The 26,868-nt window shown below is 52.6% G+C and overlaps 2 protein-coding genes across 2 annotated transcripts; one reads left to right on the top strand and one right to left on the bottom strand.

The window, feature by feature from the left end:
- Positions 1–653: 653 nt before the first annotated feature.
- LOC131580611 (C-type lectin domain family 2 member L-like) lies at positions 654–3,781 on the bottom strand. Its single transcript, XM_058842012.1, has 6 exons — positions 3,633–3,781; positions 2,372–2,874; positions 1,910–1,993; positions 1,639–1,808; positions 1,354–1,454; positions 654–1,261 (listed from the first exon to the last, which is right to left on the bottom strand). The coding sequence occupies exons 2-6, from the start codon at positions 2,766–2,768 to the stop codon at positions 1,144–1,146; spliced, it is 870 nt and encodes a 289-aa protein (XP_058697995.1). The 5' UTR covers positions 2,769–2,874; positions 3,633–3,781; the 3' UTR covers positions 654–1,143.
- Positions 2,767–24,843, top strand: LOC131580302 (microsomal triglyceride transfer protein-like). Its single transcript, XM_058841360.1, has 18 exons — positions 2,767–3,718; positions 16,701–16,882; positions 17,070–17,213; positions 17,704–17,811; positions 18,355–18,471; positions 19,298–19,437; positions 19,515–19,668; positions 19,833–19,990; positions 20,201–20,366; positions 20,777–20,884; positions 20,999–21,211; positions 21,300–21,514; positions 22,091–22,188; positions 22,851–22,972; positions 23,292–23,519; positions 23,802–23,926; positions 24,151–24,321; positions 24,586–24,843. Exons 1-18 carry the CDS (start codon positions 2,767–2,769, stop codon positions 24,731–24,733), a joined length of 3,549 nt encoding a protein of 1,182 aa, XP_058697343.1. The 3' UTR covers positions 24,734–24,843.
- Positions 24,844–26,868: the final 2,025 nt, after the last annotated feature.

Genomic DNA, 26,868 nt, shown 5'->3' with positions numbered 1-26,868 from the left:
ATTTCTCCCCTCTTTTCCTGGATGGACTGGACAGTTCTTTGTTTCTTGCCACAGCTCTGGAAAGCAAAATTCCTGCCCGCCCCATGGCCATCCCGGGCACCTTCCAGCGCTCCAGCCTTGTCCCTGTTTCTCCCCCCTTCCCTTTCTCCCTCCTCCTCTCCCTGCCGGCAAAAACATTTCCCACACTGGCACCAGCTGCCTCCTCTCACTCGCTCCCGTTTTGCCCATTTTGAACCGCCTGGCTGTGGATCCGGACCCGCCGTGGGGCCGGGTCATGGGGGAGTGAATTCTCACAGGGATTGTTGGGCTGGGCCTGGCCAGGTGCCTGGTGCCAGCAAAACCGCTCTGTCCCTGTCCTCCTCACCCTGGGCAGGCAAGAGAACACATCAGGAAAGGCTGCAGGGTCTCCAGAAAGGCAGTGAGAGATCTCTCACCCATTATAGGCGTAACAGACTCAGACTGGAGAATTAATAATATAATTTATATTTTATTTATTATAACAATTATATTTTGAGTAATATAATAATATTTTATATTATAAATTACTTAATTTATAATATAATTAATAATATAACTTATTATTAAACAGAGCAGAAATAAAAAAATGAGAAGTACAACAAATCCTAAAAATGCACCTTCCCCATACTGTTCTCTTCTTCCTGGGCTTTCCCTCATCCCCCATTCCCTCCCGCCCTCCTCCCCCCACAGTGGCAGAGGGATGTTTGGCTACAGTCACCTCATGTCACTGCTGCTCCCTCCGGGAGACAAATCCTTGCCCTGCTCCAGCCTGGGATTCCTCCCGCAGGAGGACACTCACAACCTTCACAGACAGACAGACAGAGAAGGCAGACAGACAGACAGACCATTCTTCCCAGTCAGGTGCCCGATGCCAAAAGTGGGATTTCCCATTTGAGCTTGCTGTGTCATGAGGGCAAGCCACTCACTGCAGGGAGCATCGGTGGCAGGAGGTATTGCCGAGCCTTTTCCTTTGCACAGCCAGGCCAGCGTTGGCAGTGGGGATGAAGAGGCACTGAGGGGACCCTGAGAGAAAGTGCAAGGCACAGGGTGCAGCTGAGAAAGGACAGGGCTGAGAGCTGAAGCTGTGACTGCCCAGCATGGAGAAGGTCCTTTCTCCACCCTCTGTCACAGGGGAGTTGTTTGGGCCATGCTGCAGAGATACGGCTGCTCGTTGGAGCAGTCCGCACTCCTGAATTTATCGTCGGCCAGGTACACGCACTCTGAATTGCCGAGGACAGGAACCCTGCAAGGAGGAGCAGAGACGGCGCTGGCTCCCAGGGGAACACTCTGTGCCCCTGTCCTCCCCCATGCCCTGCCCGGCTCCCCAGCACTCACCAGGAGCTGAAGTTGCTGCCGTCCACCCACTGCAGGTGCTCGCCCCGTCTGCGCAGCCCCAGCCAGTAATCGGTGTTCCCGCGGAGCCGGAAGAACCAATGCTGCCACGGAGAGAGGAGTGGGAGCTGATCCGGCCCCTCGGGGGGACCCCTGCACCGTGGGGCTCCTTCCCTGCAGGGCCCTGGCACAGAGCTGCAGCCCCTGCCCTACGAGCACCCAGCCCGGCCCGGGAGCACGCCCAGGCTCCCCTCAGCCACCCCACAGCACCCGCAGCCCCTCACTCACCATTTCCTCATGCTTGAGAATGGCCAGGGAGGCCCCCAGCTCGGAGCACCGCTCCTGACCCTGCTCCCAGGTGCCGTGGTCCCTTGAGAAGTAGTAGCAGGTCCCGCAGTAGCCAACCCAGCCACAGGGACAGCCCTGCACAGGCACAGGTGGAACTGGAGCCTGTCGTGCTGGAGGGGGAAGAGGAGAAGCTGTGAGGATTCCCCACTGCAGAGAACAGGGACCCCTCATGCCCCGAGGGGCTGGGCCCAGGCTGCTGCCCCTCCCTTACCTGACAGCACAGCCAGGAATGGCACAGCAGTCAGCACCGCAGAACACACCAAAATGGCCACAGCACGACGCCTGAACCGCTTGCCTGGATCAGAAAAGAGAAACAGAGCCAGCCTTCGAATCTGTTCACCCAATACCTTGGGAGCACAGGAGGGACCCCCTCAGCCAGTCTGCCCCTCACTCAGCTGGCAGTGAGAGAGCCAAGAGCCTGCACACAGCCAGGGACACAGGGCTGGGGACAGCCAGGGACACAGGGCTGGGGACAGCCAGGGACACAGGGCTGGGGACAGGCTGCAGCAGGAGACCTGCACGGGCTTGGGGGCAGCTGGGGCTGTTCTTTCCAGCCACTGATGGGGCCGAGCAGAGCACGAGGCCTCGTCCAGAAATGGGGAAACAGCCACACACCTGCCAGCTCTGTCCTGGGGAGGTGACACTGTCCCCTCCCTAGAGGCCCTGCACACACCCAGCAATCTTCTGAGGATTCTTTTGTGGACATTGCCAGCTGCTGATGTGCCCTGGGAACCCAGGGGCTCCCTCACACTCCCATCGTTACTGCAGAATCCATTCTCCGCATCTTCACTCACTGCACGCTCCCAAGTGGCATCCTCCGGCGTAGGACAAGCGGCTTCTTGCGCCCCAGGCAAGTGTGCAACCCCGGCTGCTGGCCCCTCCTGGAGGTGCAGCAGCTCCTTCACAATCCCATGAATGGAACAGAACTCACACTCCTCCAGCTCGCAGCCGGCATCTCTCTGCCTGGAACATGCAGCACCTTGATCCCGAGCCTTCACGGGTGCCAAAATCGCCCTTCGGAGATCGGCCTCGGCAACAGCTTTACACCCACGGGGAGCGGAAAGGGACATGATGAGAGGTCACTGCCGCTCCCGGACCTGCGGGACACCGAGGCTCAAGAGGACGCTGCCAGCTCAGTCCCGCGCCGTCTCCACTCCCCGGACGCTGCTGCAGCACCTGCGGAGACAAGCGCAGCCTCCAGGAGTTCTCCGCTCCCCACGGCCCCGGCCGCTCTGGCTCTGCAGCCGCCCCAGCCCAGCTCCGGGCGGGGACAGGCGGGGACAACGCCGCGGAGCTGCCGAATTGCCGGCACAGGGCAGCTGCGGCTCGGAGCCCGCCTCCCCAGGGGGAAGAACCAGCAGCCCCGGGCTGCTCAGGATCGTGCCCCGCACCCCCTGCCCCGGCGGCTTGGAGCCCGGGGACACCGAGCGCCGGCACAGCCGCTTCGGCTCCCTGCCCGCGAACAGGGAGCGGCTCCTCGCAGAGAAGGCAGCGCCAAGAAGCCCCCAGCCCGAAGCAGGCAGGATGCGGCGCCTTCTGCCTCCACTCGGCCCGTGCAGTGCTCGGGACTCTGAGACACCTTCAAGTTCATCCCGTCCCAGCCCTCAGCCGGGCAGGGACACCTCCCGCCTGAGCAGCGGCGCCCAGCCCGGCACCGCACGGCCGGCAACTCTGCCGGGCACGGAGCGGCCACCTCCGTCCGACACGCGGAGCAAGCGGGATGAGCCATCGCGGCTGGGGCGCCGGCTCCTCGCCAGGGATCCCCGGCAAGGAGGAGACCGAGGGCAGCCGCTCCCTCCGCCATCTCAGGCCAGGGGGGACACGGCGAAACCCGGCACAAGGAACTCGCCAGACACCCCCCCTTCCCCCCTCACCGCGGCCCCCTCCGCCCGCAGCGAGCCCAGAGCTGGGGCACAACCGAGCGCCGGTCGTACCTGTGCTGGAGCCGCCTCCGAGCTCCGTCACCGCCACCTGGCCGGGCTCCGGCCGCGCTCGCCGCTCCGCTCTGACGCCAAGGCGGGTCCCGCCACCACCGCACCGCACCGCACCGCACCGCACCGCTCCGCTCCGCTCCGCTCCGCTCCGCTCCGCTCCGCTCCGCTCCGCTCCGGCCGCACGGACACAGCGAGCGCGGCCCGGGCGCTGCACTTGAGAGCCGGGCTGGGGAGGGGCGGAGCGGCTTTGGCCGCCTTGGCCAATCAGCGAGCGGGGCGGGACAGCCGTGAGGGGCGGGCTCCGCCCACCGGCCGTGAGGCGCTGAGGGGCCGGTGGAGGCGGGGAGGAAAATAGAAATAAAAGAAGAGAGAAAAGGAGAGAAAAAACGACAGTGAAAAGTAAATAGGGAGGAGAGAGAAGAGTAAACTGGAGAGTCAAAACGAGAGAAGAATAAAAAGGTGTTTAAAAAGGAGAGTAAAAATGAGGGTGGGGAGTAAAAAAGGAGGAAAAAAGGGGGAGCGTAAAGAGGAGGGCGGAGCGTAAAAAGGAGAGAAAACAGGTTAGAGAGTAAAAAGGAGGGCGGAGTGTAAAAAGGCGGGAAAACAGAGGGCGGGGCATAAAAAGGAGGGAAAAAGGAGGGCGGAGCGTAAAAAGGAGAGAAAACGCAGATTAGAGAGTAAAAAGGAGGGCGGAGCGTAAAATGGTGGGGAAAAAAGAGGGCGGGGCATAAAAAGGAGGGAAAACAGAGGGCGGGGCGTAAAAAGGAGGGAAAAAGGAGGGCTGGGCGTAAAAAGGAGAGAAAACGCAGGTTAGAGAGTAAAAAAGAGGGAGAGGCATAAAATGGGAGAGGAGAGGGAGAGGGAGAGGCTCTCCGAAAAAGCCGCGCTATGAAAAAGGGCCCCAGGTCGGAGGAGCTGCTGAAGGAGCGGAGCCCCCGGGAAGCGGCCTCTGGGGCTCTCCACAGGCGGGCTGCAGCCAGGGCAGGGGCAGGGCCAGACACATCGCAACGCTGGCGGTGGCAGCGTCCGGCTCCGCTCGGACTCTGTCGGCCTTTGCAGTTCAGGCAGATGAAATCAATCCCAATTGTGGGCCATATCCACCACCTGCTATTTCTCCACTCTTTTCCTGGAGGGATTGGACAGTTCTTTGTTTCCTCCCACAGCTGTGGAAAGCAAAATGCCCGCCCGCCCCATGGCCATCCCGGGCACCTTCCAGCGCTCCAGCCTTGTCCCTGTTTCTCTCCCCTTCCCTTTCTCCCTCCTCCTCTCCCTGCCGGCAAAGACATTTCCCTCACTGGCACCAGCTGCCTCCTCTCACTCGCTCCCATTTTGTCCATTGTGAACTACTGGAGCCGCCTGCCTCTGGAGCCGGACCCACCATGGGGCCGGGTCATGGTGGAGTGAATTCTCACAGGGATTGTTGGGCTGGGCCTGGCCAGGTGCCTGGTGCCAGTAAAACCGCTCTGTCCCTGTCCTCCTCACCCTGGGCAGGCAAGAGAACACATCAGGAAAGGCTGCAGGGTCTCCAGAAAGGCAGCGAGAGATCTCTCACCCATCATGGGCATAACACATACGGAGTGGGGAAATTAATTTAATTTGAGAAGTACACCAAATCCTAAAAATGCATCTTCCCCACACTGTTCTCTTCTTCCTGGCCTTTCCCTCATCCCCCATTCCCTCCCTTCCTCCTCCCCACACAGTGGCAGAGGGATGTTTGGCTACAGTCACATCATGTCACTGCTGCTCCCTCCGGGAGACAAATCCTTGTCCTGCTCCAGCCTGGGATTCCTCCCGCAGGAGGACACTCACAACCTTCACAGACAGACAGACAGAGAAGGCAGACAGACAGACAGACCATTCTTCCCAGTCAGGTGCCCAATGTCAAGAGTGGGATTCCTCCTCAGCATGTGTCAACTGTTCTTCTTCCAAAGACAGTCCAAAAGTCTCACCTTCAGGCCAGTTTGTGATGATTTCCAGGAGCCCAGGGAGATTGGGATTTCCCATTTGAGCTTGCTGTGTCATGAGGGCAAGCCACTCACTGCAGGGAGAATCGGTGGCAGGAGGTATTGCCGAGACTTTTCCTTTGGACAGCCAGGCCAGCGTTGGCAGTGGGGATGAAGAGGCACTGAGGGGACCCTGAGAGAAAGTGCAAGGCACAGGGTGCAGCTGAGAAAGGACAGCCCAATGCGGGGCTGAGAGCTGAAGCTGTGACTGCCCAGCGTGGAAGTCATGATATTTTCGGGCGTGTTGCAAGAGCTCAGGAGCAGGCAGGAAGGAGGCAGGTGGAGAGAGAAAGCATTTCCAGCGTGTTGTGACGGGTCAGTCGCAGCCGGGAAGGAGCGAGGTTGAGAGCCGCAGCATTTAGGGCGTGTTGCGACGGTTCAGGAGCAAACGGAAGGAGCGAAGCTGGGAGTGAGAGCATTTGGGGCGTTTTGCAATGGTTCACTAGCGCTGAGGAACGTGTCAGGATGCGAGCCACAGCGCTTAGGGCGTGTCACGATGTCTCATAGGCAATGGTGAAGGAGCAAGGAGGAGAGTGACAGCGTGCAGGGCGCGTTGCGACGGCTCCTGAGCTGCGGGGAAGGAGTCAGGTTAGGAACCACAGAACTTAGTGGGTGTGCCAATGATTCACCAGCACTGGAGAAAGAGCGAGTTTGAGAGCGACACCGTTTACGACGTGTGGCGAAGGCTCCCGAGCCACTGGGAAGGAATCAGGTATCGAGCCACAGCGTTTGGGGCGTGTTGTGACAGGTCAGTCGCACCCAGGAATGAGCCAGGTGCAGAGAGAAAGCATTTACAGCACGTTCCGACGGGTCACTCGCAGCCGGGAGGGAGCGAGGCTGAGAGCCACAGCATTTGGGGCATGTCACGATGTCTCATCAGCAATGGGAGAAGGAGCAAGGTGGAGAGCATGCAGGGCGTGTTCTGACCATTCCCGATCAGCCAGAAGGAATCAGGTTGAGAGCCACAGCGTTTGGGGCGTGTTACGACGGTTCACGAGCGCACAAGAACGTGCAAGGTGGAGAGCAACAGCGTTTAGGGCAAGTTGTGACGGTTCACGAGCAAACGGGAATGTGTCAGGCTGAGAGCCACAGCGTTTAGGGCGTGTTGTGATGGCTCACGGGCGCCCCAGAGGGAGCCAGGCTGGGAACGGCTCTGCTGACCCTACTAGGAGTGCTGGCACACGTGTCTGTGAGGCTGAACGGTTCAATATTGCCTGGCAGGGGTGGTAGCAGGCGGTAGATGTGCCGCTATTCTCTTTCCAGGTGCCCACTGGGAGTGCTGGAACATAGGTCTGTGAAGCTCAACAGTGAAATACTGCCTGGGAAGGGAGCAGGCAGTGCATGTAACTCATCTCATGTCAGGGCTGGCCTGGCCTTTCCTGTTCGTACAGAGGGTGAACTCACTGTCCACTGCAAACATTCTCTTTCCAGCACAGATTCTCCTTGTGTATGTTGCACTGGGAAGGGCATTTCTAGGTTGCCTTTTATTTAGGTTATTCTGCATGAAAGGCAAATGATGGTGAGCAGAGATGTGCAGTGCTTGAGACGGTGAAGGGCACACAATTGGTTACTCCTGTGATCATCAAAGGAAAAGGATCATCCCACTGCCCCCAGCCCTGAACCTCACCACAGGGAGACAACCAATAAATTGTCCTCAAATACATTTGAGACTAAATGTTACAGGGTTCTGTGTGGCCTTGTGGCGCCTGCATGAATAGAGGACCTTTCTAAGGGTGTGTGGAGAAGAGAGTTGGGGAAGTGAGTAGAACTTAGGGTGGCATGTTTGAACTAATTGTGAGCATGAGTAACTCACTGGATGGCACGGGAAAGGACAAAAGGTGAAGAAAACTGCACCACAATGTCCCACCCATCCTGGAGAGGAATTTGCCTCTACGATGAAATTTGCCCAAACAGGGTGATGTGAAGTTGTGTCCTGTGATTTCCATCAATTTGAACGGTGTTTAAAATGGAACTGCTCCAACAGCAAGATGATTTTCACGCTCGCAGCTTAAATACCTGAGAGTTAAGGCACAAAAGGATGATTCCCCAAAGTGCCCTTCTAGGCTTGCAAATAGATCACACAGAACCTGGGGACTGGGTGCTGATGAAATTCTGGATTGAACAAGCATGAATACCACAATGGGAAGGTCCCTATCAAGTACTGATCACTTGATAACACTTTGAACTACTGGAGCCGCCTGCCCGCGGAGCCGGACCCACCGTGGGGCCGGGTCATGGTGGAGTGAATTCTCACAGGGATTGTTGGGCTGGGCTGGGCCTGGCCAGGTGCCTGGGGCCAGCAAAACCCCTCTGTCCCTGTCCTCCTCACCCTGGGCAGGCAAGAGAACACATCAGGAAAGGCTGCAGGGTCTCCAGAAAGGCAGCGAGAGATCTCTCACCCATCATGGGCATAACACATACGCACTGGGGAAATAATATAATTTAATTTATTATCAAAGAGAAGCAAAAAATGAGAAGTACACCAAATCCTAAAAAGCACCTTCCCCACACTGTTCTCTTCTTCCTGGCCTTTCCCTCATCCCCCATTCCCTCCCTCCCTCCTCCCCACACAGTGGCAGAGGGATGGGGACTACAGTCACCTCATGTCACTGCTGCTCCCTCCGGGAGACAAATCCTTGCTCTGCTCCAGCCTGGGATTCCTCCCACAGGAGGACACTCACATCCTTCACAGACAGACAGACAGACAAGGCAGACAGACAGACAGACCATTCTTCCCAGTCAGGTGCCCGATGCCAAAAGTGGGATTTCCCATTTGAGCTTTCTGTGTCATGAGGGCAAGCCACTCACTGCAGGGAGCATCAGTGGCAGGAGCTGTTGCCGAGACTTTTCCTTTGGACAGCCAGGCCAGCGTTGGCAGTGGGGATGAAGAGGCACTGAGGGGACCCTGAGAGAAAGTGCAAGGCACAGGGTGCAGCTGAGAAAGGACAGCCCAATGCGGGGCTGAGAGCTGAAGCTGTGACTGCCCAGCGTGGAAGTCATGATATTTTCGGGCGTGTTGCAAGAGCTCAGGAGCAGGCAGGAAGGAGGCAGGTGGAGAGAGAAAGCATTTCCAGCGTGTTGTGACGGGTCAGTCGCAGCCGGGAAGGAGCGAGGTTGAGAGCCGCAGCATTTAGGGCGTGTTGCGACGGTTCAGGAGCAAACTGAAGGAGCGAAGCTGGGAGTGAGAGCATTTGGGGCGTTTTGCAATGGTTCACCAGCGCTGAGGAACGTGTCAGGATGCGAGCCACAGCGCTTAGGGCGTGTCACGATGTCTCAGGCAACGGTGAAGGAGCAAGGAGGAGAGTGACAGCGTGCAGGGCGCGTTGCGACAGCTCCCGAGCTGCGGGGAAGGAGTCAGGTTAGGAACCACAGCACTTAGTGGTTGTTGCGACGGTTCAGGAGCACTGGAGAATGAGCAAGTTCGAGAGTGACAGAATTTAGGGCGTGTTGTGACATCTCCCAAGCCACTGGGAAAGAGTCGTGTTGATTGCCACGGCGCTTAGGGCGTGTTGCGACGGTTCAGGAGCAAATGGAAGGAGCGAAGTTGGGAGTGAGAGCATTTGGGGCGTTTTGCAACAGCTCCTCAGTACCATGGAAAGAGCGAGGCTGAGAGCCACGGCATTTAGGGCATGTTGGAACGGTTCAGTGGCACTGGAGAAAGAGCAAGGTTGAGAGTGACAGCCTTTGGGGTGTGTTGGGACAGCTCCGGAGCAAACGGGAAGGAGTCAGGTTGATTGCCACAGCGTTTGGGGCGTGTTGCGATGGTTCACAGGCACCTGGAAAGGAGCCTGGGTGAGAGTGACAGAGTTTTGGGTGTTTTGCGATGGTTCACGAACACCTGGGAAGGAACGAGGTGGAGAGTGACAGCATTTAGGGTGTGTTGTGACCGTTCACGAGCACATGGAAAGGAGTCAGGTTTAATCCCAAATAAAAAGTGAATCAAGAGCATTTTTCCTTAATTTAGCCTCCTGAAGTGAGGTGAAATGCAGTTTCCTCCTCAGTTTATCTCAAGAAGGACAATTCTGGGGGCTTTTGGGCATCTTTTTCATCTGTGGGAGTCCCTTCAAATGGAGAGTCCCCATCAATGGGACTGTTATAATGGCACATAAAGAGGTTCCCCTCAAGGGAAACCCTTTAAAACCAGGCACAGCTGTGTTTGCCCTCAGTTTGAACCTTAAGCTGATGAAAATGGGGCTCTTTCCATCAATTCGCACCCATGGAACAGCACCATAAATGTATCCTCCTTCCATTTAAACACAAAAATCATGGGAAGCAGTGATGGCCTGCCAAGGAAGACAACCAAAACTATGAAAAAGATGTTTTCCTTCAGTTGAGACCCTTCAAATTGTAGGTGAAGGAGGATCCTGCTCAGGTCAAACACAATTATGGAAAAATGTTCCCCCCTAAATTTAAATCCTTTTTCTTCTCGTAACCCCCCATTTTTGGGGGGAGGGGGCACTGGGGAGGGACTGGGGGCACTTCCCCCTCCTGACTGCTCACACCTGGGGCTGCTGCACTTTGCAGAGTGGTGAGGAGTTCCCTCCCAGTTCCCTCCCAGTATCCCTCTGACTAGCAAGCACCGGGAGGGATGGTGAGAGCACTGGGAAGGATGTGGGAGCACTATCCCTTCCCAGTGCTCCTAATATTCCCTCCCAACGCTCCTTCTTGTTCACTCCCAGTGCTTCCACTATCCTTCCCAGTTCTCTCATAGTATTCTCCCTGCTCCCAGTTCCCTCCCGGTGCTCCCAGGGTCTCTTCCAGTGCTCCCACCGGCAAAACACTGGGGGACACTGCGTGGTCTGGTCTTGAAGATGCAAGACTTCAGCTGCTAGGAGAGAAAACCCGACTTGGGAAAAGCATTGCCTGGAGGAAGGTGTCTCCCCCTCTTTTGACCACAGAGGGAGCTGAATCTCCACTGTTAACTCCAGAAGGTTCAAGCTCCAAGTCCAGCTGGTAGAAATTTTATTGCCCCATTTCCCTGCACAATAGTCAGACCTGACACGTCTGAGGGGGGCAGTGCAGATTAAATAATTAACGGTGCTGGGTACCGTTCTCTCTCTAAACTACACACAAACACAGAGGAGCAAACCCTTCAAGAGGATGGATTTCTCTTCCTGGCACAAGAAGAGAAGGAGGAATCTGACAGGAGCATTCATCATTCTGCCGGGGCTTTGTCAAACCCTCCAGCTCCTGCACTTCGGGGAATAACGAGTGGCTTATAGGAATTCACTTTTTTGTCAGTGAGCATGTTATTATGGATTGATCTCACACTGGAAAACAGTCTTCCTACTCTCCTGCTCTTTGCATCACCCAAACAGTTTGGAGGCTGCTGCCCAACGAGCTTCTGAGTTGTATCTTCCTTGTCAATCTTATCAACACTTTGTTTAATTGTAAAAAAAAAATAAAATGCAGTGAGCATTGGCCCAGGGTCTCAGGATTTGCAAATCTCTTCCAAAGAAATAAAAAAGAAGAGTGTTTCTCCAAAACCACAAAGTTCATGTTATCTACATATATTTTTTAAAAGGGAAAGAGAAACAGTAAAATTATCAATATCAATTACTGTGCCAGTGGTGCTCCAGTCTGTTTCTGTTCTCTTCTTTCACTTGCAGCATCTTTAAGAATACTTATAAAACAAACAAACAAACAAAAAAACCACAAAAAAACCCACAAACCAATCAAAACCATTGAATTTAAGCTGGATGAGAAGCAATCTGGCTGCAGGCTTATGGCACTCCACTGCCTGAGTTCCAGTTACTGAGCATCAGCTATTATTAAAATTAAAGCTTTTTTAAAATTTAACTGTAGGAAGAGCTGCTGGGGAGGGCCACGCTCAGGGTGTGGGATTTCACCAACAACTTAATCAAGTTTTTAATCAAAAATTCAAATTTTTGATTAAATTTTTTTTCAAAAATTTTTTAAATCCAAAATTCAAATCAATAGCATGGGCAGAGCCTGACTTTAAAACCTATCTTAAAACTGAATTAAAAAGCAGCTGCATTGCCAACTGACAAGATTAGAGTTTCCTTAGCAGTTGTTGGGATTACAAAGGGAGGGGACAGAGCGTGGGGTAAGAAGGGGGAAACCTTCATTTGCACAGTGGGTTTTTAACCATCGAGGTCACATCTCAAGGACTGGTAGAAACCATTGTAATCTCAAGAAAGGAAAAGCTTCCTGGATATTTTTCATTTCAGCAAGAGCCCAAGGAAGCCCTCAGCTGCAGGAGGTCGGGATAACTGCGAGGATGGTTTCTTGAGCAAAGGGAGCAGAGTGTGCTCCTGCAAAGCCAGACCTTCACCCACAGCACCCAGAAGGTAGAAAAACAAGGATAGAACAAAGCCTTAAGTGGGGAACAGGTTATCAAGGGTTGTATAAGGAAAGAGCAAGGTCTGGGAAACAGCACCTGGAAGGTGAGAGAGGAAGGAAATAGGGAAGCAGTTGAGGTTCTCTTCAAATTTGAAAAGAGCAAAGAAGGAAGGAGAAGAGAGGAGAAGGGAGGAGGAAAGAAAAGGCTGGGAGACTAAATTCTAACTCAGCTGGGGCTGGATTTAAAGGTAATAGAGAGAAATTGCAGAAAGAGGAGACTTCTTTATAGCAGCAAAGTACTGGGATAAATTCACTGTAGAAACTGAGAAATCTCTGTCAGCAGCTCTTTACAAAGAGTTCAGGCATCCATTCCTCATGGCAAAGCCAGGCACAGGGAATTGGGCCAGACAACTTCCCCAGCTTGATCCCAGCCCTATTTTCCAAAAATTACACAAAAATATATGCATTAACACAGCAAATTCTTTTTTTTTTTTTTTTTTTTCCATCTTAGCAGGCTTTGAGATGCCTCAGATTGAGGAGCAAACCCAGCCCTCAGCACTTTGCTGTGCTCAGACTTTCCCCCTTTCCCTGACCCAATCTCTTGAGCAACCAACAACTTGTAGGAAGCCAGCCAGGCCAGGGCCTTTTTCACAGCTTGTTTCAGGCTGGGAAGGAGAAAAAAAAATCAAAAAGGAGGACAAAAAGGAGGCTGTCCTGGAAAATGCAGCCTGGCAACCTCCAGACAATAAAACACAAAGCACACAGACAGCGCCTTGCAAGTGTGGGGGGGGTCACAAGCCTCTCCATGGGGCTGGTGGGGAGCAGCTGTTTTTATACATCTCACAACAGCCTCATCCCCAGCGTGGACTGTTTTCCTCCACAAAATCCACAGGTATGTGCTTGCATAGGAAATTCCTAAATACATATATATATATATACACACACATATATATGCTTGGTCCAAAGCCAGACCTGTAAATACATATATTTATATAGTTCCAAACCCCAAAATTAAATGAGCAGAATTGATTTTATTTTTTTTTTCCTCATAATTGTCTGGTTTCTAACCAGTTAACAAAAGCACCAGTCACTTTCCTCACCCACAGGGCAGGTGATTGGCTGCTTTGCAGGAATGCAATTCAACTCCTAAGGTGTTTGTCTTGTAGGAAAACCCGGAGAGCTGCAGAGTGTTTACTCGAAATGTTCATTTCTCACTATTTTAGCACAATGTTTATTTCGATTTGATTTATAATTTTTATATATTATTTATTATTTATTATTTATTATTTATTATTTATTATTTATTATTTATTATTTATTATTTATTATTTATTATTTATTATTTATTATTTATGTGATGAGTTCTAAGGGCAGACCTCAAGTGCTCAAAACAGCTCCCCAACAAAAATTATTGCACAGTGAAGAGTCACAGTGCAAATCAGTGCTTTCCCTACCAGCACAATGGCAAAAAAAGGTGACAAGGCAAGAAAAAATGCTGGGGTTGGGGGGGAACTTCTGGAGCTGCAGATCATTTAGAAGAGAAGAAAATTGAGGTTTGCAGGCTTTGCTGCAACAGCCTCTGTTTCTTCCATCCAGGAGAGTGCAGGCTGGCCACCCTTGGCCAAAGTCCACCCTGATGTCACAGCTCGGTGGCAAGGTCCCCACGTGCCTCTCTGACCTGGGCAAGGTGACCTGGTCACAGAGACCTCCCCTGCTCTGCTCTGCCCCGGGGTTTCAGAGCTGCCACACCAGGTCCTGCAGCTGGAATCCCCCATGGGGATTCTGTCCCTTCACTGGACAGAAATGGGAGATCACATTTCCCTTACACGAGGGGCTGGAGGAGCACCCAAGATTCCAGCAGCACTGATTTTAGGACCGTGCATCTGCCCATAGGTGTCCAAAGTTCCCTCAGGCACCTTTCCGAGACCATAGCAACCACAGATGGATTTGAGAAGAATGCTTCACAAAGTTTCATAACTCCTGCTGGCTTCTTCTGCTTTATTCTTTTCCACAGATTCTCTCAGTGACAGAAGGAAAAACCAGGTTTGGAGAAAGTAAAACCAGATTTTCTCCCAGTTTTTCACATCCTTGTCCTAGAAAGATTTGGCAGCCAAGCATAAATAATCAACCTGCCAAAGTTCAGTTCCACTTTAACTTCTCCTTATCAACAGGTGGTTTTTTTATCACTGGCTATTTCTGTTTGCCTTTCCTCTCCAGGTATTGTATTGAGCTGCAGCCAGCAAACATTCTGGGACCTTCCCATCAGGGCTTAGACCTTCCACAATCACTTCACTCTGAAATACATCCTTTTTCCGTACCCTGGATAAAGAACTACAACTTTCTGTGTTCAGCAGGACTTTCATCCTCTGGTGTGCTTTGCTCTCACACTGCACTGCAGAGCACAAACCCCCCCAGAGCCATAAAAGGGATTGTGTTGGAAAGAACCTTAAAAATCATCCAGTTCCAACCCCCCTGCCATGGGCAGGGACACCTTCCACTACTCCAGGATGCTCCAAGCCTCACCCAGCCTGGTCTTGGACACTCCCAGGGATCCAGGGGCAGCCACAGCTTCTCTGGGCCATGATAGGGGACTGAAAGAAAATGGTTTTTAAGGTCTCTTCCAACTCAAACCATTCTATGATTCTATAAAAGCTAAATTAATATACTAAAGAGAAGAATATTTTTCCAGCTAAATATGGGGTATTTATCTATAAAGACCACCAGAAGGCCAAGTGAAGACTTCACATATGGGAAACCTTTAACTGGAGTTTCCCCAGGTTGCTCTTAGCTGGATCTGCCCTGATTTTCTGATCACAGTAGTGGCCCCAGTGGTGATGCAGAGCTGGGAGAGCTTGAAAATGCCGAAACACCAAAGTCCTGGGGTTTTGATCCTGCTGTAGTATGCAGATCCCTTCCAGAATGGCACGTGAAGTGCTCCCTCTTCCACTCCCCCATTCTTTTTACCAAAAAGCCTTCCCAGGACCCTGAGCTGCATCACCACCACTTGCTTTGGTGTCTTTAGAAAACAATTAAACCCAGCAATCAGAAAGTTAATGCATTTAAAAAAAAAATACTGTATGGTTAGTGGGCCAAGGGATCTAGAGATGGATTTCCTGAGCCCTTTCCCGTTTCTTTCTGGGGTAGCAGTGCTCCCCATCCCCTCCAGCCTGGCCCTTTAAGTAACTTGAGCCTCCGGGCTGCAAATCCCAGTCTCCAACTAAAAGGATGGAAAAGCTGTTTCTCCCCTTCCCCCTTCTGGGTCTTTTCTTTTGAAAGCAACTATCTTCTATGCCATGATGGGAAGAGAGAGATCACCAAAAGACAGAGCAGCTTTCAGAGCATCCCCCTCCCGTATCAGGACAAACTGGCAGCTTCTCCACCCTGCAATGCTTCTGACAGCGCTTTTTTTCCACCTTTCCTCCCCTCCCGCCGGCCTTTGGCAAACCTCAGCTGATTTCCAAACCCTCCGTGGCTGCTGGGGGTTGGTACAAAGGTTTAATTATTTGCCTTTTCTTGGGTAAGGCGGGGATAGGGAGGAGGTCGGGCCCCATCGCCTGACACTGCTAATCTCGCCCACTTTTGTTGTGCGGCCCCTCTCTCCCACCTCCCTTCCTCCCCTGCCTCCCTCCCAGGGATTCATTCCCACCATGAATCCGCAGGCGGTTTGGGGATGCTTTTCCCTGCTTTGCTTTTCCCTCCTGAGAGCAGCAAAAGGTAAGAGAGATTTTGGGCTGATTTAGGTCCAGGGACTCGATGGGATCTGGATGCCCGGGGAGGTGAGATGCTCATCCCAGCACTTCCCTGGCTCCAGCCAAGGAGGGAACAGGGACAACAAGCAGGGCAAACTGCAAACAGCACGAGCATCTCCTGAAGGCTGGGAAATTTTGGGGATTGTGGAAGTCCTTCCTGCTGGGGGGGTGAGAAAAAATCAGAGAACTGTAGCATTTTAATCTGCATACCGTGCAGAACTGTAAAAACTCTTCAGTCTGTCTCACAGAGGAAAGCCCCAGGGACTGAGCTGGATTTCCATTGGTTCATTCGTTCTTTAAAGCAGCAAAGCTATAAAACATTTCAGAAGCCGAACAAGTGCATCACATTTGCAAGAGAATTTCAAGTGACTTCAAAAACCAGATTTGACTGGTTTTGTCATGGCAAAGGCAACCCTCCCCCCTTCAATCACACTTGTATATGAGGAGCAGGAGAAGGGACTCCAAATAAATCTAGAGAAATAAGATTAAATCAGAGTTTTTGATCTAAAGCTGTCCCATCAACTTCATTTTGCCTTAGCACAAGGACAGTGATTTAATTGGAAGTTCTGATGGAAAACTCATAATATGAAGAATTCAGCTTATTTTCTCCCCTAAAAATATTGATTGTGCCCCAGTTAATGCCTAGTGCTGAAAAGGCAGTGGAAATATCCCTCCTGTCCGCTCATGCTCAGGAAACTTCTCTTCAAGATTAAAGTGTGTTTTTGGCATTTCTAAGTCCTGAAGTCCCCAAGCAGAGCCCCTTTTTGAACATAATTTTTTAAGGCAGGGCTGGAAACATGAGCAGGAATCAGGTGTCAGCCTGGAGAACACCCAAATTTGCAACCCACAGGCACAAATAATTCCCCATGAAAACCTTCCCATCAGCTGGACTTCCAGGAGGTGGAGTGATACAGGTCATCAGCACCCCTGCAAGTCTGGGATGGAGGTTTCTGGGTATGGGAAATGGTGGTGATCCATGACCCCTTACCTTCAGCATCTCCATCTTTCCACAGGGAATCTGCAGCTGCTTTCTTTCCAGCCCAGGACCCTGTATCAGTACCGGTACAGCCTGGATGTCCAGCTGCACCACACCTCCACACCATCCCCGTGGGGAGCCTGGCTGCAGGCTGAGACATTGATCCATCTGCACCGGCTCTGGAGGGACCAAGGCGGGGAAGAGCTGCTCCAGGTGCAGGTGTGTGGGGTGGGACAGCCACCACAGCCACGTGTTCCTGCTGGGAACTCCCCAGGAGGTGCAACCTTTTCCATTTCCCAGCTGAAAAATGACCTCTCTGACCTAATCCATTTCCTGCAGGTAAAATACACACCAGCTTTAGAGCAGACACTTGGTCACTGCTTTCTGCCATCTTTTGCTGTTGTAGATCCGTGACCTGAAGGCCCAACACCAGCCAGAAGAGGAGAGGAGCCAGGAGAGCACCGGAGGTTCCCCTGTAGAGATTGCACTGAGCCCAGAGGCACGGGCAGCGCTCCAGCAGCCAGTGTTCATCTTCTGGAACAGTGGCAAGGTCAGCTGGACACCTCCTGGCCTTGTTCATGCCCTCTGCAAAGCACTCCTGTCCTCATCCTAATTCTTCTCTGCCATGAAGCCCATAGGAGCTCCTGCTCCACCTCTGATCTCAGAGCAGAGGGAACTGGACAGAGTGGCCAGTGTAGGACCTTACGTGGAGTCCCATCCTCCAAAAGGACCCAGCTGGGGCTGCAGAATCCCATGTTAGAGCTCTTCAGTATTAACCATGGGATATAAGCTCCTTTCTGACCTCCTCCTCTAAGGCTATGGAACTCCAGGGTGGGAAGGAAAGGGAAATTGTGTGGGCTTGCATCCAAAGATCTCATGCTATTGAGGGATAAGGTCCTCCTTGAGAAAATTCCTCTACAGGGTGAGGGGAGCACATTGCACAGTGTTCTCAGGTCCCCTTCTGTCAGGGAAGGCAGCAGAGAGCCTGCAGGGACCCCAGAGATGTCCCCTCAGCCAGGCACCACCTCCTGCCCTCCCAGGTCAAAGCTTTCTATGGGAATGGAGCTGAAAACATCCTGATCTCCAATCTGAAACGAGGCATCATCAGTCTGTTCCAGCTGCAGCCCCATGCTGGCACCACAGTGGAGGTAGGTCCAGAGCTGGGGCCACATCTGCCCAAAATCCTGGGATTCACCAGGGGAGATGGCCCTGGAGCCCACCAGCTTCAGCAGAGGGAGTTAAAATTCAGGATAAACACCGGGTCTGCTGCTCCAACCAGGCTGTGAGCAAGGACGACTCTTGGAAAAGCAGAGGACTTAAAAAACCCTAATTTTCAGCAATAGGCACCCTTACAAAATCATAGCCTTTCCTTGGACAGTAAGACCAGCAGAGAAAAAACTCCACAAGCATTCCTGCCAAGCAGGATTTGCTTTGCCAGCAGCCAGCTAGAACAACCTGTGAACAACACAAAATAACCTCAGAACCCCAAATGTGGTCGCAGAGATGCTGCTGCTGCTGATGTTAGCCTGAATTTGCAAAGATGCCTGGATGGACTTGGAGCTATCCAAGCACCCCCTGATTTGGCCCACTTCCTAGATTTTGGAATGCTGTCCTCATTATTAGGTTGGCCTTTGTGCCTGTCCTCTCCACAGATTGTTTAACACACATGGTCACTCCCGTTTGTGTTTCAGGAAGATGCCTCTGGAAGCTGCCAAGTCACCTACACCGTGTCCAACCATTCCATCACCAAGACCAAAGATCTCCTCAGCTGCTCAAAGCCAAAGTCTGGATTCACCTCCATAAACAAAGCAAGTCCATTGCTCTCACTGTGGGGGGCTCAGCTCACACTGACTACAGCAGGGCCACCCCTAAAATCTTTTCGCAGGTGGGCTTGGATTCCCATTCCCAGCTGGCTTCAGGCTTCTGCACCAGCTTGGAATGGGACTCTTAGACCCATCCTCAAAGTGGGATGCACCAACATCCCCCAGGAGGATCTTGTGCTGTCAAGGTGGGTAGGAGCAGGAAAGGTGCTCTGGGTCACCCCATGCCCACTGCTGTTATCACTTCTGACCTGTCAGCTGATCCTGCTTGGGAAGGTGGAGACACAGGGATGTTTGCTGGCTCTCAGACTCATTGGATTGGGGATTAGTTTGACAGAACTCTGTTTTGCTTAAAGCAGTAGCCTGTGTTCAGCCCTGACATAAACAGATGAAATCCCCTGTGTCTTAATGCAGTTATACCTGCCATAACCAAAATGTAAGGTTTTTTGTTAAAATATACAAATTATACCGGATTCAATATAAAAATGGGCATCCCCACAGAGAACCCACAGGCTCTGGCAGGGGTCTCAACAGCACTTTGTTGTGCAAGTCCCTGTGGTATCATCACTCTACCTGTATCAGCCACGGGTGAGAGCATCCCCTTGCTGGTCCTCACCTGGTGTTGCCTCCTCCCACACCTGGGAAGAAGCCAGGCTCTCATGGATTGTCCTTTCCTACATTTTGCAAGTGAAGTGGGTGACTTTGTGGACTGGAAAGTTCTTTTTCTGCTAATGTAAAGAGAGAAATCTCCTGGGGAGCAGGCAAGGGGAAAAATAAGGTTGCATTTTTTTCTCCTTGCTTTTCCTTTTCCAAGATTTTTGGAGTCGAGTGGAAGCCCTCCAGCAGAAGCCAGTATGTGGTGAAAGACAGCCTGCTCCAGTCAGTCCTGGCAGAGGAAAGCCACGTGCTGGCTCCAGCCCTGAGATCCCGCTCCGGCATCAAAATCAGCTCAAGGTGAGCGAGGATCCCAACCGCTGGTCACGGGGGGTGGAAACCACAAAATTTTCCTTTGACTGTTTCTCTCTTCACAGGCAGCAGCTCCAGCTGGTGTCTCCTGCAATGCCTGGGCCGGCAGAGGTGTCTGGACACAGCCTTAAGGATGTGCTGGCTGGCACGGAGGCACGGCCCCAGCCCCTGGGCATGGCCAGCCTGCCCTTCAGGAGAGTCTGCACCCACTGCCCATCGGTCAGTGATGCCACCGACCACAAAAACTCACCAGGGGCTCTCCCTCAAGCTGGACACTCGTAGGATTTGGAGTTAAACCCCAGGGGTGCTTTGGTGTAAAGGTTATCCCACGATAACATGGGGAAAAGAGGCTAAATCCCACCTAACACACCTCACCTTTGCAGCTGAGAGCCTTCCTGAAGGATTTTGACGGGCGGAGAGTCAAAACAGACACCTCGAAGGCGGCGACAACCTGGCAGTTCCAGAGGTTCATCCAGATGCTGCGCAGCGCCAAGAAGAGGGATGTCCTGCAGCTGCTGAGGACAGTGCCTGAGGAGACACGGTGAGAATCCCTGGAACCATCTCTCCAAAATTCCACGCACTGGGCAAGACAACTGGGGTCAGCTGGTGCTGCTCCATGCACCATCCCTGGTCCAGGATTACATCCTGAGTAGTGGCAGCGTTCTCTGGCTTTTCCTAACGCCTGTCCAGTCCAAGCCCTGCGTGGTTTTTGTGGGCCATGCCACTGATGGCTTCCCCCTTCCTGCTCCAGCCCCTTCCTCGTGGAGGCAGCGGTGGCCACGCAGTCGGTGGCTTCCTTGGCAGCGCTCTCAGACTTCCTGGATTTCAGCAAGGAGCCCAAGTCCCTCCAGGAGAAGTTTCTCTACACAGCAGCTTTCTCTCCCCAGCCTTCAGGAGAGCTTCTCCAGCTCGTCTTAGTGAGTATGGACATCTCCCTCTGTCTCTTCCCTGAGGGTTCTGCAGCTGGGATGGATCCACACACACCATGGAACAAGGAAAATGTTTCTGTAGAAATTGATTTTCCTGATCATGGGACTGTTTTATGTGCATTTAACCAGACACTGGTGATGGGAGTGGGTGCTCCTCAGAGGAAGAGAATTCAGCAGAAAATGCTTTGTATCAGTGCATTAGAGAAAATAAAATCTTAATTTAGAGCAGCAGCATTTTATCCAATTAAATTATGCACGGCCTCCTTCGAGGCAGGTAAGAACTAGTTTTTCCTTACTTGCTTAAGAAATGCATTGAGATAAGAGGTAAAACATACTCCTTCTCTTTTTTTGGGGTTTTCTTTCCCCCTCATTTCTTTTTTCTGCTTCCTGATGCCCAGGACAAGCTGGATGGGAAGCAGCTGGCACCTGAGATCTGGGAGACAGGAATAATTGCTGTGGGCTCTCTGGTGGGCAAGCTGTGCCAGCAGAAGCTCTGTGGCCTGCAGGTGGGTCCTCTGCAATCCCTCACACTCGGTTTTTTGGGACACTCCCCCAATTCCAGGGGTGCCCAGAATATCTCCCATCCCTCATCTCCCTCTCCTCCTGCAAATCCCGAGCAGGTGGTGGAGCGTGGGGTGGAAACCATCCTCAGGGGGCTCAGAGGTGCCAAGGAGGAGCCCTTGGTGGTCATTTACCTGCTGGCCCTGGGGAATGCGATGCTCCCTGAGACCATCCCCACCCTCCTGGACCATGCCGAGGACGGTCCCACAGCCGTCACGGCCGCGGCCACCTCTGCCCTGCAGCGATTCCCCGCTCCCCACATCTCCAGCAAGGTAGGAGAGGAGCTTGGTGCTCCCCTCCCCACCCAAAGCCAAGCTGCTGGGGTGCATTTGCACTCTTTTAATTACCCCTTCTCATCAGGTGAAGCAAGTGATGAGGAGGATTTTCCACCAGAAGAGGAAGAGTTATGACAAAACCTGTCGCCTGGCCGCTGCCGAAATCCTCCTGGATAACCACCCCTTGTCCATGGATGTCATCAACATCCTGCTGGCCACCAGCGAGATGGAGACAGAGATGGCCACGTTCCTGCTGCTGAAAGTCCAGAACAGTCTGCGTGACCACCAGCACGTGGCAAAGTGGGGCTTGAGGGGACGGGTGCATTTTTCCCTCTGCTCTACATCACCTTTTTTCCCTCCTCCTCCACAATCCAGCTGTGGGTTTTGGACCAACACATCTTTAAAGTGTGCTGGCATCACTTTGTGGAGGCTGCCTGGACATTCCTGGAGTAACAAAAGGGATGCAGATGCCACATAGCCAGGCAAAACCTGGAGTTCCTTGTCATCCTGCCCCGTGGCAGTGGGACCCAGGCTTGTGGTTTCGGCAGAATCCTTGCAGCTCTGGCTCCCAGGGCAGTGCACAATTTGTACCTGCATTTATCTTCCTGTCTGCACAGAACAAAGCAAGCACAGAACAATTTTCTGAGCTAGGCAAAAGCTGCACAAAATATCTGCCATGTGCAAAAATAAGCCAGAGGAAAAGGAAATTCCAGGGTAGCCTATGTCTAATGCTTTTATTTTTTACTCACACTGCTCTGGGCAGTCAGCAACCATGGGAAATACTTTGGCAAATTATACTTCCTTCTGTCAGTGATCACTGACTTTTTCCCTTTCCTCTCTCCCAGTGCTGACATATCCTCTCCCTCTCTTTTCCAGGAAGATAATGAAAGACATCATGGGAGACCCACAGATAAATAATTACAATTTCTTCTCTAAAGTCGGCATCTCCTCTTCTTTCTCGGGACCTCTGACAGGTGACACCACAGAGGACACTGATCCCCTGCTCCCCTCAGAGGGTTAAAGGAGGGGTTGGTGGGAAAAGGCAGCTTCCAGAGGAGGCTTCAGGTCTACAGAACACCCCAAAATCTCAGGGAGGTGTCTGAGAATGTCCCACCACCTGAGAGATGAACATACCCTTCTCTAACACAAACTTTTCCCAAATCCTGCTGGTTTGAAAGAGGAGCTTCAGCTGGAGATGAAACCAACAGCAGATTTCTGGTGGGAGTTTCTGTGCTTTCCCTGACAAGTCGAGGTGTTTCACTCCATTCCTCAGTTCCTTTAGTATTTGTAATAAGATCTTCAAAGAGGAGGATTCTTGTACTGAGATTTAAAAGAAAGAATCAAACTTCAGAGACTGCAAAAAAGCAGCGCTTGCTAAATATCTGCTGAATTTTTTGTCCCTCAGCTCTTATTTCTGTCCCTCTTCAAATTAGCTCAGTCTGGCCCTGCCAGGGAGGAAAAAAACCCAAACAATAACCTTGCAATGCTAAATCATTTGAGGATTGCAAGAATGAAAGGAGAAGATGCAGAATGGTACCACAGGTTTGGGTTGAAAGGGACCTTGAAGATCCTCCTGTTACAACCCCCCTTCCACCAGTCACCCAGGGGTGCTCATGGGCATCTCTCTGCCTTTCAGTCACCCAGGACCTGACTTCCACTTTTGGGCTGGACCTGCTGTTTTTGGAGGGTGGATTCCTGAGGAAGAGCGTCTCCGACTTCTCCCTGCTCAGCCACGGCCAGCGGCTTCGTGCAGCTCAGGTGCCAGCAGGAGAGGGGCTGGAGGGGGTGACAACACCAACCCAGTGGTGCCACTGCTGACCCTGTGTCCCCTCTAAACCTCCTTGTGGTGCTTCACCTCTGTGCTCAGCTCGTCCTGTGTCAGAAACAGGCAAATTCCCAAATCACCAGTGTGAAACCAGACACTCCTGCTCTGGAGAAGGGAGCCCCCTGCTAACCCCCAAAAAACAGAGGATGCAGCTCTGATACCTCTGGCTGCTCAGGGATGGCTTGGATGCCTCATCCAAGTCACCCCATCGCTGTGGAGTGCTCCAAAGGGTCCCTCCACTTCTGTCTTCAGGTCACCTTTGAAGCACAAGGGATGGAGTCGATGATGGGAGAGAACCTCTCGGAAGGGGAAGAGGAGCCAGAGCTCATGGCTGGGATGTCAGCCACCTTCTTTGACGTCCAGTTGCGGCCAGTTGTCTTCTTCCAGGGATACACAGACCTAATGGCCAAGGTCCTGCTGAGCAGTGGAGAGCCCACCAGCGTGGTCAAAGGGAACCTCCTGCTGATGGACCATCACCAGGTAGCGGGTGGGGAGGAAGCAGCGAGCTGTCTCCACACCACGTCCCAGTGAATCCAATGAAATGAGCCTGTGGATGTTACACACCACAGAAACAGATCTAAGAGCGAGGTGCCAGATGTGTCTTGGGGTTGGCAAGGCAGCGGGACGGGTTGTTCTGCCGCAGGAGACCCGTGGCTGGAGTTGGGACAGACATTCCCAGCAGCCACAAGGCCCTGCCGGTGTCAGCCACTCATCCAGGAGCAGTGCCTGGTCACAGGAAGCTCTGCCTTTTCCATCTTCCAGGTCATTCCTCTGCAGTCTGGCCTCCAAGTGACCATCAAACTCCTGGGTGGGCTGGGGCTGGACATTTCAGCGGACATAGATGTGAGCGTTTGGGAACAGGAGCTGAAAACCAGCGTCAGTGCGAGGTCAGTGAGCAGGAAACAGCTTGGCTCTGGGAGTGGGGATACCCTGGGTGGTGAGGGTGGATTTCCACAGCTCCCTGCTCTTCTCCTGGTGGGTCCAGCCTTTCCTGGTGGTCACACACATGTTTTCCATGGCCAGACCTCTAATTAAGGTGTTTATGGAGTTGTTTGGTGCCCAGCGCTGGCCACTGCTCTGTGACCAGACCCTGCCTGCTTCTTTCTCCCAGGGGAAGCCTTGCCATGGATTTCCAGGCAGAACTGGATTCCCCTTTCCTCCAAGCCACCCTGAGGAGCCAGACAGAGGTGGAGACCTCGATCCACTTTGACACCAAGCTGAGGTTTTCCAGCAGCCCTGTGCTCATGTGCCTGCAGCTGAGAGAGGAACAGGTCCCCTACAGGTAGTCCCTGGGTACAGCCAGATCCTGCAGGAACACCCTGGTGGGCTTGAGACAAAGGAGAACTTCTTGGGAAGAGGAGAGAATTAATGGTTGCACTTATTGGGTCAGAATTGGTAGGGATGGGCACCACAAGTTCCTGACATGGGTGGAAGAACCATCCATAAGACCATCAGGAGATGGTGACTGGGCTGGTCTGGGAGGAGAAGGATGAGATCCACCAGCAGCACAGCCTCCTGACCATCCTGCTGTCATTTTGCCCCACAGAGAAGTCTTCACAGTTTCCCGCTCTGCTGGGAGCCAGAGCAGCACTGCTCGGAAAGGCCGGCGTGGCACCGTGCCCGGGAGGGAATTTGCCTTGCACCAAACCAATTCCAAGGTCTGCAACCTCCTGCTGACTGCAGAAAAAGAGTAAGGAGTCAGAGCACTTCGGGATTCTCCTCCACAACCACCTTTGAATTAGAAAGATGCTGCAAGAAGGACATCAGAAGGGACCACAGGAGGAACTGCTGAAGAACAGACACACCCCTTGCCTCCAAACCTGCCCTCACCACCCAAAGGCTGAGATTTCCCCATCCTGGACTCCTCCCTTCATGGGGAAGGGCCCTGCTGGAAGCCAAGCTTTTCCTCATGAAAAACAACCTTATTTTGCAAGTGAATGAGTTTCTGAGAGCCCAAGAAACCCTCCTGAAAGACTGCATCCCAAAATGCCACGTTTTCTCCCCATTTATCAAAGCTGTCAGGAGGGGACCCATCTGCAGCCAGCTGGAAGTCCCCAGTGAAGGGAATAAATCACCTTCCTTGGTTGGGAGGTTGGCCTCCCAAGCTGAATTGTTATCATCCACCACCACCACCCAACACCTCCAGCACTGGAAGGAGATCAGTGAGGAAATAACAGCATTTCTCCATTCCTTCCTGATAATAATGTGCCTTGGAAGTATTTTTAGCCTTTTTTTTGTTTGTTTGTTTGTTTTTTGTGTGTGTGTGTGCTACAAAACAAGTTTTTTAGGACAGAAAAGAGGGATATGGAACATATTTTTTAAAGTTATGAGCCTGAAATGTTAGCACTGAGTCTCCTGGTTGAGTGGAGGAAACTTGCCTGGTGTTCCATCTGGAGACACCAACTACAAGCACTTCGGTTATGTACAGAAATAAATGCCATGTATTTTTATATTGTCTCTGTTTGACTCTTAACTTTCCTGGACACATGGATGGGAAGAAGGGAGAGGCACTTCCAGCAAGAACCTGGTTTCTAGGTCTGTATTTAGGGTGTTCATTTTCCTCTTTCTCCTCCTCTTTCTCCTCATTTCCAACCTCCCCTGGCACAGCTTGAGGCCGTTTCCCCTTGTCCTGTCCCTGTTCCCTGGCAGCAGAGCCCGACCCCCCCTGGCTGTCCCCTCCTGTCAGGGAGTTGTGCAGAGCCAGAAGGTTCCCCTGAGCCTCCTTTGCTCCAGGCTGAGCCCCTTTCCCAGCTCCTTCATCCTCCCAAAAGAGTCATTTCATCCAGCAGCAGGGGAAAGGGACGATCAGGCAGGGTTGGAGTGCCAGATGTGACTCCCAGGAATGTGGCAGGTGGAGCAGGGCTCTCCAGGAGCTGCAGACCAGCAGTGACCTCCAGCGGCTGCAGCCAGATCCGATGCAGATTTCGGACTCCAACCCCTCGGCTCCGGTCCCCAGGGATGTCCCACAGGCGGCACACGAAGTCGAGGGACCTCTGCGATGGACCCTTGGCAGCCCCTCGCCCTTCTGACCCGGTTTTTGGGTGGCAATGCCGTCCCCTCCTGGCCTCCAGGCTTGCCAGCACAAGCAGTTTTCCATGTTTTCTCTCCCCCTGCACCTCTCTCTATTGCCAGGACATCCCATGCAGCCCTCAGGAGAGCACGTGGACACCACTCACCAAATGGGGCCATAAAACATTATTTGCCTGTCTATTCCAGCTGGCTGCAGAGACAGAAATACCATGAGAAAGAGTGCACAGAAGTGAGGGAATGTGTCTGAAAGAATGGTGAGCATCAGCTCTCCTTGGGGATTTAGTGGAGAGGCAGCTCTGAAGTGTTGGGACAGAGCTCTGATCAGCCACTGCTCTCTCCTTCCTAGGCAACAAAGAATTGTATTTCCTGACTGCTGGGCCCCAGAGACACCCCTAAACTCCACTAAAAAAACAAAAAAAACCTCCCAGTATGTAACTCACCAAAGCAGCAGTGAAAATCCCAGCACTGAACTATGACAAGCCTCACATAAAGCTGCACATCCCAAACCTCCACCGCAGAGCTGGCAGCTGCCTTGGGACATGCACATCACACTGGGATCCCTGCAAGGCTCTCCTGGGACATGCACACGCTTATCTGAGAGCCACAGCGCCCTGGAATCAGTCTGCAGCTTCCAAGGAGCAGCAACTGGCAGGGTGGCTGAGTATAACCTGCCCAGCAATGAGGAATGCAGGGGGAAAACTGGGAAGCTGCAACGGGACACAGCTGGGCAAACCACAGCAGCTGAGCAGATCCCTAGGAGAAGCTGGGGGGAAAAGCTCAGGGCCAGGGCTGGTGAGTC

Source organism: Poecile atricapillus, chromosome 6 (assembly GCF_030490865.1).
Source record: "Poecile atricapillus isolate bPoeAtr1 chromosome 6, bPoeAtr1.hap1, whole genome shotgun sequence".
In the NCBI taxonomy this organism is placed as follows: Eukaryota; Metazoa; Chordata; class Aves; order Passeriformes; family Paridae; genus Poecile; species Poecile atricapillus.
The sequence above is the reverse complement of the archived record's forward strand: the minus strand, read 5'-3'. Positions and strand labels throughout refer to the sequence as shown.